Source organism: Gavialis gangeticus, unplaced genomic scaffold, assembly GCF_001723915.1.
Source record: "Gavialis gangeticus isolate Ggan-Ray unplaced genomic scaffold, GavGan_comp1, whole genome shotgun sequence".
Lineage (NCBI taxonomy): Eukaryota > Metazoa > Chordata > Crocodylia > Gavialidae > Gavialis > Gavialis gangeticus.
The window spans coordinates 87,906,944-87,917,092 of NW_017729022.1; the positions used below are offsets into that span (position 1 = coordinate 87,906,944).

The 10,149-nt window shown below is 41.1% G+C and overlaps 1 protein-coding gene across 3 annotated transcripts in view; it reads left to right on the top strand.

The window, feature by feature from the left end:
* The window catches only part of LOC109297040 (perilipin-2-like), a 21,782-nt gene extending 12,925 nt beyond the window's left edge, over positions 1-8,857 (top strand). The window contains exons 2-7 of one of the 3 annotated variants that reach the window (XM_019516701.1): positions 3,018-3,097; positions 4,945-5,143; positions 5,415-5,467; positions 6,096-6,357; positions 7,648-7,838; positions 8,427-8,857. In XM_019516701.1, the coding sequence (XP_019372246.1) occupies positions 3,035-3,097; positions 4,945-5,143; positions 5,415-5,467; positions 6,096-6,357; positions 7,648-7,838; positions 8,427-8,753 (1,095 nt within the window). In that variant the 5' untranslated portion in view covers positions 3,018-3,034 and the 3' untranslated portion in view covers positions 8,754-8,857. Of the gene's footprint in view, positions 1-2,990; positions 3,098-4,944; positions 5,144-5,414; positions 5,468-6,095; positions 6,358-7,647; positions 7,839-8,426 lie in introns of those variants that run through there. The other 2 variants (XM_019516700.1, XM_019516702.1) reach the window with 2 other exon arrangements.
* The last annotated feature ends 1,292 nt before the right edge of the window (positions 8,858-10,149 follow it).

The following is a 10,149-nucleotide window of genomic DNA, read 5'->3' on the forward strand; positions in this document are numbered from 1 at the left end:
TACATCTTGCTGGGGTCGTTTGACCCCAGTACTCTTTCCTGCCATGGCAGGGGGTCGGACTAGATGATCTTCTCAGGTCCCTTCCGACCCTACCAACTGTGAAACTATGCTTAAGTGACTCTGCCTACAGCCACTGCTGTGTAGAAGTGGGAGGCACAGTAGACCCATGTGGCCATTGGCCTGTACCTAGGAGATATAGGATTACAGAGCTTGGCAGGTGCACAGAACCCTCTCTTCCCTTGCTGGAGGGGGCACAGCAACTTGAAAAGACCTATGGCTCAAGATTAGCTGATATAGTTTTGCCCATGAGATGTTAGATGTGCAGGGCTATACGCAGCTATCCTGTAGTCAGGTGCAAATCTCAGTGAACCTTAGTGAAAGATATAGCAACATTAATCAATCAGTTAAGCAATCAGTGTTGTTGCAGCACCCAGAGGCCCCAGCTTCATTATGCTAGGAAACCTTGAGATCTCAATATTTCAATAATTTCTTGTGGATCACTAGAACAGGCTAATAATGCTAAATCCCATCAAAGCTATAACTGCAGTATAGAGTGGCTGATGTACCAAGGGCTACAATATCACCAATTACTCAGCGTGTTAAAAATAGATATAAGGGACAAAATGAACCTGATGGCACCAGGTATGAGGAATGGGAAAAATTCTTTTGAGCAGGAGGGCAGTATGGTGGTTATTCTGAGGCTGACAGTGACTTTAGATTTAGAAGGGTAGTCTTAACCTGTGGATACATTAGAAAGATGTTTTCTTTTGAGAAGGACAGATCTCTGGCAAGAATGAAGGATATTTCTGACCTGGTGGAGACTGAGCTTTGAAAAGCTGAGAGACCATGGGCATTTCCTGGGATGTAAGAAGGACTGTTAACACAGGGTTAATAGCCATAGTGAATGGAGGCCCTTCACGAATGAAAGTGTCTGAACCTTGAAGTAGGTCTGAATGAGACTAGCCCAAAGAGCGTTGCTGTGAATTGCTGGTCCTTGAAATGGAGGGAGAAGCTGGTAAACATGGTGTTCCTTAACTTGACTTTCTAAAATTGCATGCTACATTTTCAATGTGCAATTTAATACTTGGCAGCTGAGCTTTTAAAAATTTGCAGAGCTGTTAATCAGAGCGGAGTATCAGAAAGAGCTCTGCTTACTTATGCACAATGAATATTGGAGGATTGGTATGGTCCTGGTTTACATTAAGAGTGTGGGCTTAGTTCTGAGGCCTCACTTGGCCTCTTTCAGCAGAGCAGAGAACTATGTTTTGCTGTTCTAAGATCATGTAATGAATAGCAAATGTTTGTCAAGTATGTACTATGTGTTGTCATTGAGGTGCTCCTTTCAGCCAGGATGTGTGGAGAATGCTAAAAAGCTAATTTAGATCAGTTTTAAAATTGTTTTTGCATGCTACAACTATGGCTTGTTTGTATGCCAGGCAGTACACTTTTTTTAATGGACATGGGGTATATATGCATCCATTCCATAGGTGTTACTCAATATAAGCAAGACCTGAGTTCTTACCCTCTGAAAATGCCTTGCAGCGAATAACATCAGTCCAAGGGGGGTTGTGGTTTCCTTGACGTGTTAAATTAATGGCCCACACCCAGCTTCCAGCTACTTTAGTTTACCTCCAATTAAAATAAACTACTAGACATATAAATATAAAAATGTATTTATTTAGGGAATATCAAAAGTTTCCTGCCCTGATGGGTAATTAGGGATCATAGAAATATATGTAGCAATACATTCACATTGGGGGTTTCTAAGAAATACGAGATTATCATAAAGAAATATCAACATATTTCTGAAACCACAGGATTATGACTTTTCCTCAAAAATGGCAGCTATGGAGGAAAACTAAAATAAAGGTTAAGAGAGCAAGAAACTATTCACCCCCGACCCAATAGGGGGTCACTTATTTACATAAATTAGCTGATTGGCTTAGAGGTAAAAAATGCAACTGAACGTATCCAGGGGAAATTATAATAGTCATTTGCATAAGTGATTTGATTGGTTAGCATTGCTCCTTCCTTAGTGTTTACTGCCAAAGGCAAACAATGGAAAGGTCACAATTTGTCACATGACTATTTTTGACCAATGAGAGGTAGACTTTTCTTCTCTATAATAATGTATAACTACCTCATAAGTGTTGATTGCCAGGCTTTTAAAAATTCTGGTTAACTGTAGTCTTCTGTCCAAAGATGAAAGCAGACTTCCTGTCTCCTACTGGCAGGTAATCAGAACCACTGATTTTCACTCAGTAGATCTGGGAGGGTGGTTTTATGATTGGGTCACTGAGACACAGAACTCTGCCGAGGGAAAACGATGGGAGATCAGAGATCAATGCAAAAGGGAGGAATTTTGTACCTGTTGTATCCAGTTATCTTGCCTTGAAACATATGGTTGCATTAATTGACCCTAAGCTGAAACAAACTGTCTTGCATTATAGCTGTCGCTTCAGTAGTGATTTATGTGAGCCTGATGAGGATGGTAAAGGTTATAGATATACTGAGGTCTTGGACACTCGATTTTTCTGTGCTTGAAACTGAATAGGAGTGGAGGGTACCAGCAGATACAAACGCATCTTGAATGCCATTGCATAATTATAGACTGGGGCTCTAATTTAAATTGTTTTACAGAACCCAGAATGGTTGAATCTAGCCTGGGGGAAAAAAGAAACTTGAATTTTTTGGATCTCTCAGACTAATTCATGATATCATGACCCATCCACTTTCCTCTTCAGTGCCCTGGTTAGTGTAACTTAATACAGACAATAAAGTTGTCACACTTTCTTGGAGCTCTTTGTAGAGTAAGTCTCTCTCTCTTTGCTTGTCTGCAAGAGAGACAGCATGGAACATTAACTTCAGTAGAATTACTGCAGATTTGTGGTGTCAAAAAGGAGGGTCCCTCTTCATGTAAAGTTTTTAATTCTTCTGAGAGATTTCCCATTCTGTGTATAACCAGAAGCCCCATTACCATCCTGATATAGCACTGTTGTGTCTCTCTGAGCTTTCAGTTACAACCAGTGGAACCATGTCTTCTAAGAAGGCCAGACTAAACATGCCTTGCTCAGAAAACTGGGAACAGAAGAAGCAGGTGAGTACATCCAGAAGGAATGTGGGGGTCAGCAGGTGGGGCACCAACTTGCAGATAATTCAGGACACTCTACACAAATATGTTGAGAAATCTCCCTGGGTACTCACATGAGTCCAGAACTAAGTGGGCACAAATGCTGAATTCAGTCCTCATGCAGCTGGAAGATAACAGGAACTGTTCTCAGCACATTTAAACTAGAAGGCCTGTTAGTTGCTACTGGCTGAGGAACTGGCCCAGCTTCAGGGGTACAAATAACAAAACGAAATGACACCTGTCAGCCTTCCCTACCTTTTCTGATGACACATATCAAGCAGAAGATGGAGAAATCAAAAGTTGTGCCTAGCAATTGCTCAATTAGTCCTAAGGGATTTGTGTGTTGTGGAAACTAGGATGGTATCACTATTTTATATAGCCATTCAGGTTTACAATGCTGGTCTCAGTTATGTTTTCCCCCTATGCAAAAATAATTAAAAATGGCCTATTTTCTCACTTTGTTATATCAGTAATGCTAACATAGACATGGTATAATGTGAAACTGATACAACGAGCAGTGAATCAGGGCACTGTGTCAGAAAATGAATGTATTCACTTGCTCTGTAACACCCTGCATCTCAAATGATATATCACGTGGCGGTTGCCCCACAAACTCCCCATACCCCCTCTCCCCTCCAAAATGAGCAGAGTTACAGTCTTAAAGATGCAATACATGGAAAACAATTAGTTCTCACTTCAGTTACTAAACTCATCAGATGTGAAACACTTCAGACTAGGAACAGTCATGATTAAGTATTTTACATCAGTGGGGGCCAATGTTTTTTGGCAGGCGTGCCACAAATGAGTCCTGCACCCTGCCCAAGTGCCACTTGATCCCTTTTTCTTACCCAGCATAGGGCTCAGCTTTCTTTTTCCTGCCTTGTGCTCCATTCCTGATCAAATGTTCTGGGTTCTGCTTTGCCCTGGGTTCCATGCCTGATCTGATGCCCTGGTTCCTGTTTCCTGCTCTATCTGCCACATGTCCCATGCACAGAGGCTGCTAGTGTCATTTGTGGCACCCATGCTGCAGATTCCGCTCCTTGCCCCCCTCCCCTCCCCAACTGCACACCACCCAGAGAGAAAGGGTAAAAGACATCTTTGATTTTGCCTCATTTGCTTTCTAGCAAATAAGCAAAACTGGGCTGACACTTCAAATGCACTTAGGAGGGTGAGGAAAAATTAGTATTAATTTTCCCATCTCTTCCGTGTACAAACCTATTGTATTTATTGTATGGAAGTGTGAAGTAGCACTTTATTACACTTTTCAGTTTAGTGCAGTGATTTGCTAGAAGGGTGCTGTGGGATGTCACACAATGCTAGCACTCTTAGGAATGTAAACAGGAGTCACAAGAGAAACCTTGAGATTTAAATAGAAATCCTCAGTGTCAAAAACCTGCTAACCTGCTTTGGTCTTCCTGAGTTCTTTGCAACCAAAGAATAACTTTATTATTTTGTCTGTGGTCAAAAATGTGTGAAAACTAAGAGCTGACATTTTCCAAGGCATGCTGTGGGTCTAACAATGTTGAGAACAACTGATTTACCTAGTTTAAAAGGACATGCCTTAAAACAGTAGCTGAAAACAATGGGTTCTGATTTTCTCTGCATAAAGATAGGATTTCTATTCCTTTACAGCACCTGAATACTAAGGGACAGATTCAGAGCTGGTGTGCAGTTAGCATAGCCTCATTGACTTCACTGAAGCTAAGCCATTTAAGGCAGCTGAGAATTTGTCCTAACCCTTTGGAAAGCCAAGTAGATCCTTCTCAGCATTGGCTATACTTCTCAGCTGATGTGCTTTTCCTGTTTTGCCTTAGTTAGATGTCTTCAAGAAGGTGACTGGTCCACCCTTCATTAGCTCTGTCCGTCACTTGGTTTCTTTTAAATACACCTCCATCAAAAAGAAACACTCATGCCTCAAATCTATGTGCACTGGGGCAAAGAAAGGAATGAAGATCAATACTAGTGTTACAGTCATCAGAGCACAGCCAATTCTGACTCCACATGAACATCAGAGTGAGTAAAGTGGGATAGAGAAGTTTTTGTCTGTGGGAATGGGAAGCATAACTCAAAAAAGTCACTGGGAAAGCACTCATTCAGTGCAGAGTGACATGCTTAGATGCTGTGCAATCTCTCTGTAGTCTCGCCCTCCAGAACTGGCTGTTAAATAAACCTCTCTCTCTCTCTACTTGAGAGGGATGATCTGAGGACTATGACACAAAAGCACAATTTAATCTTTCTAAGACTGAAAAGATTCAAGAAAATAATTTGTGTCATTTCTCTAAAGGTCTAGATTCAGTAGAGGAAGAGCTGCCTGTTGTTCATCAAACACCTGATCAGGTTATATATTTATTCTATTAAAAACTCCTGAGAAATGAAAGCTGTGATTTGCTTTGTCAGCAAGAGTAACTAGAGTTGTGTAAGCAGCTGCATGGCCCCATAGAGGATTAATGACTGTAGCCTTTTTTTCCAAAGCATATTGGATCAAAAGATATATAAAACATTATTTTGCTTCTGAACTCTTATAAAATCTGCATAAAATGAAGTTGCAGGCCAAGAACATGTAATCCATATTGTTTCAAACTGCATAATTGTAAGGATAATAGTAAGTACACACACATTTTCCATTCACTGTAAACTAGGAAAGGACAGATTGAATTGGATGGCCCATAGAAACATGGTTCTTTAAATTGAATGATTTTCTATTGGAAGATTAGATCTTGCAATAAATAGTGATAGCCATTCAGGACTCAATAGTTCTTTTAGTTTGAGCTGGTACCTTAAGCCAAAAATTAAAGAAAAATGGAGTTTCTTTGTGTTTTGTACTTTAAAAGGTCATGCCACCTCTCTAGAAGCCTAAATGTAAGTTTAGGAGCCACCATTTAGGAATCAGAATTTGAAATCTGTGCTCAAAGTCTTCTTTTTCTGTTGTCTAAAACAGCCATTCCACCAACTACTTTTTTCTCAGGTGGTTTCAGATATCAAGGATCTCATGTCCTCTCAAGTGACAGATGCAAAGATAACAACCGTCAGAACAATGGGAGTGATGGACCTGACCAAAGATGCACACCTCTGTGACAGCTTGGAGACAAAAAAACCAGACTCAACCAATAGCATGACCCCTGTTGCAGAATCACGATCAAGTCTAAATGACACAAATAAAGCACATACAATGCTGGAGAAGTTTGAAGAGATGGTGAATCTCTATTTTCCCACGCCTGACGAAGTGGGTAAGAACTTGTCTGGATCACACTCTGACTTAAAATTTCAAAGGAACCCAAGGAAATTAAATGACCCATCAACTTCCAGTAAGATTTGGGAGTCTAACTCTCCCATGTCCTCTTAAAGATTCCAGTCTTGGTATCCATATTTCCCTCCCCAAACCCAAAGTAATAAACCAGCAAGAGTATTGCCCCTGTATTTATAAGATCAATTTGTTATTGCTAGGACTCTCACTAAAACTAGTTTAAAGCCAAAAATCTCCTTTATTTCAGTCCTCACTTTCATCCAATTACTACTCTGTGGTGTAAAAGGAAAACAAATATCAGACTGAAGTAGGATGAGTTTAAAATCTGTCCTTAGGTCTGGGTCTACTCGGTGGTCAAGAATTATTATGTAATATATTTATTTTCCTGAAGATTGTTCAGTAAAATGCACACATTTGTGAGAAAATATCCAATCTGTATTTTTAAGTAAGTTCCCAGGCTATAATTAGTGCTGGTTATATTTACATTCGGTTGTATACATTGGCACTTGGGAAGATATTAATGCTTCATTAATAGTGAAAAAGAGTGTGTAGCTGGGAGTGATACTCTCAAATGTATGGCAGTGTTACATGCTGAAGGAACAATGCTCCTTGTTGAAAAGAAGATGGCAGAAAATGGGGAGGGGGCGACTGCTAATTTTTCAAGGAAAGGGCTACCCATTTTCAGCAAGGAAATTGGTTAAAAGCCCTGGATCTGGGTCTAGTTCCAGATCTGCCACAAAAATGCAGTGTCATATCTCACTTAATGGGGATCTCAGAACAGGAGAAATCTTTTGTTTTACCCATTGCCCATTTAGATTCTAAGCTCTTAGTGGCAAAGTTCATTTACTTTTTGTATATACAGTTTCTATCATAAGAAGTCCCAATTACTATTGGAGGTGCTGTACTACAACAGCAGCAATAAAAATTTTACCTAATTTCTGAGTAACCCCCCTCACCCCCACCCCCCATCATTAATGGAAAACAGTGGGCCTCAGGATTAATTTTTAAAAAGTTTTTGGGTGCTCAGAGATGCAGATGGACATCCACCAGGGTTTCAGAAGTAAACCAGACACCTTAGTACTTGTGAAAAATCTCACTAAGAACCGATCGACCGTTTAAGCACCTAGATACTTTATAAATATGGCCCTGAGTGCCTGAGATGGGCTGATTAAACTGCCTGGAATCATATTGTCAAGTAAAGATTTGGAAGTAGGCAGTGTGTTCTGATGCCATCTCTCTATCTGGCAGAATAATCTCATTTTTTTTCTTTCAGTTAAACCCACAGCATTAGCAGACAGGCATGGAATAGCCTCCGTTCAAAAGCAAGAAGATTATAGCAGTCACCTACTAGTGTATTTGCGAACCATAATGACCAAATTGCAGCAATATGCTTGTCAGTGTTCCCAGGGAAAGGTGAAAGATGCCAGCCAAAGCATGCGGGAGGCTCTTCAAACCAGTTGTTTGGTAGGAATACAGTTCTTCATTCTTGTCTCAGGGAGATTTTGAGCTGCACTACAAAATAATTGCTCTTCTTGAATGGTTTCTGAATGTTCTCACTCTTGGGATGTGCTTGGAGCATCTCACAGGCTCCTGGAACCTGCTTTCAACCTTTTTTTCATTTGCGGACTCCTAAAAAATGTTGAACGGAGGTGCAGACCCCTTTTGAAATTTCAAATGGAGATGCGGACCCCTTCGAATTGTAAGCGTGGGCATTAACATACTTTTGAGTAATCATAGTCATCTTCCACAGACCACAAGTTGAATACCACTGTTCTAGTATATTGGCTGATTGAAACACTTTGTAGCGCCACTGTTTGGAGGGCAGAGCTATAACAGTGTGTGGGCTTTGAGTGATATAATTTCTTCCAGCTCTGGTATCAAATGAACCTATAATTCCTGATGCCTTTGTTCAGATCAACTATCTAACTAAAATAGCTTGTTATGGGGGGGGGGGGGGGGGGGAGGGAGGGAGGGAAAACTAGTATGGATTTCCTCTACTTCAAAACATCTCCCTAAAAGTTGTAGCTCACAGTGTTATTTTGCTTCCTGCAGCTGCTGAAGCATTGGATCATAGCTCTGATTCATCCTATCATCCATCTTCTGAAAAGCATGTACCTAGGCCTACTGTTAAGCATAGAAGAGTTTCCCATCAATTTTCAGGGCAAAGTGCAGCAAGTTTCTAATACCATGGAGATGCTCCAAGCTTCATTCTCTTTTTTTGATTCCTTCCTGGATTTGTCTAGAAGAATCCTTTCCCCAGCATGGAAGAGACTAACCAAGAAGTATGAGAGTTTAAGTGAGCTTCAAGAGAATGTGGTGTACAATGCACCCTTGTCTTGGTTTGTGGCACCCCTCAAAACCTTAAGAGGCAGAACATAAGCAGACTTCACATAAACAGATATGGATAAGAAGGTGCAGATGCCAAACAAGGAAACCATTTAGACTGTGGAAATTTAGAAACGGTTGAGAAACAGGACTGGAACTCTGAGCTTTGTGAACTGGACTCTGAGAGCTGAATGCCAGAATAGCCTGGAATTAAATAAATCAATCAGATTTTTGAAGGTTTCCTCTCTTCCTAAAACTGGAGGAGGCGGGGGCAAGGTTGGGGGCAGGTTTAGGGGCTAAAAATAGGCCAGTAAAGATCAGGGGGTTGGGAGTAGTGTATCCCTGGGGTTGAGCAGAGTGGCTAGGATTCTCCTGACTGGGATTGCACTGTGAACACATATTAGCATTCACAAGATTGGGTTAACCATTTCTAAATTCAGATTAACCTGATCTCAGTCTAAATTAGTGCTCTTACTCAGATGCAGTATTGGGGGGGTGTGATTTAAGCCATCTACACACCTGTATGTACCTTTAGCTGTGCCCTCTTGTGCCTCGAACAGCTTGTATACGTACCCATTATTGCCATATAACATGTTCATTAATGCACCTTAACTACAGCGCATTAAAAGTTTAGTGCCTGTAATAACAGTACTAAGCGTAATGTGCTGTAACTGGTGCTACTGTGCATTAGCACAAACAAACACTTCTTTTGTTATGCTTAATGGTCATTGGACTAATCTACTCTGCATTAGCACAGTTTTTGCCAGCCACACTAGTGTGCAGTAGAATGGGCATTAAACATCTTGTGTAGATGCATCCAGTATGACTTGCCTGGCTATGCTGGAGTGAAAAGGGAAATAATTCAAAAATCATTAGTCTGTGGGGAATAAATCATCATGGTCTTTGGCTCTGGGCATGCTACCACCATCTCAGTGCAGGAGGAGACTTAAAGAGACAACAGATACATAACCTCCTGGCCTGTGCTAGAAAATTTGCATAGCACAGACTTGCTTCTTCCTTGCTTTGCACTTTGTCACTTACAGCAGTAACAAGTGAGCATAAAACATTGTCACAGCAGGAGACACGTAATAGTAGGAGCAAGGGCCGTGCAAAACTTTAGTCACTGATTCGATTCAGCAAAGATTTGGCCCAATTGGGCGGCTGAATCTCTGAATCGAATCAGAAGACCCTTTAATCTCTCTGAATCAAATCGGAACCCTCCGAATCAGTTCAGAGAGATTTGATGATTTGGATATAGTCACACAGTTTTAAATGTTTTTTCTACATACCTCAGGGTATCAGGTGGTTCATGAATGCTGAGATGGTGGGGTGGATGGAGCGTCCCACAGAAGTGTGGGGGGTTGCCCAGCATGCTTGGCAGTGAACCTGGAAGTGGACCAGAAGCACTTTTGTTCCAGTTCCGATCCATTGCAAAGCACACAGGGGACCC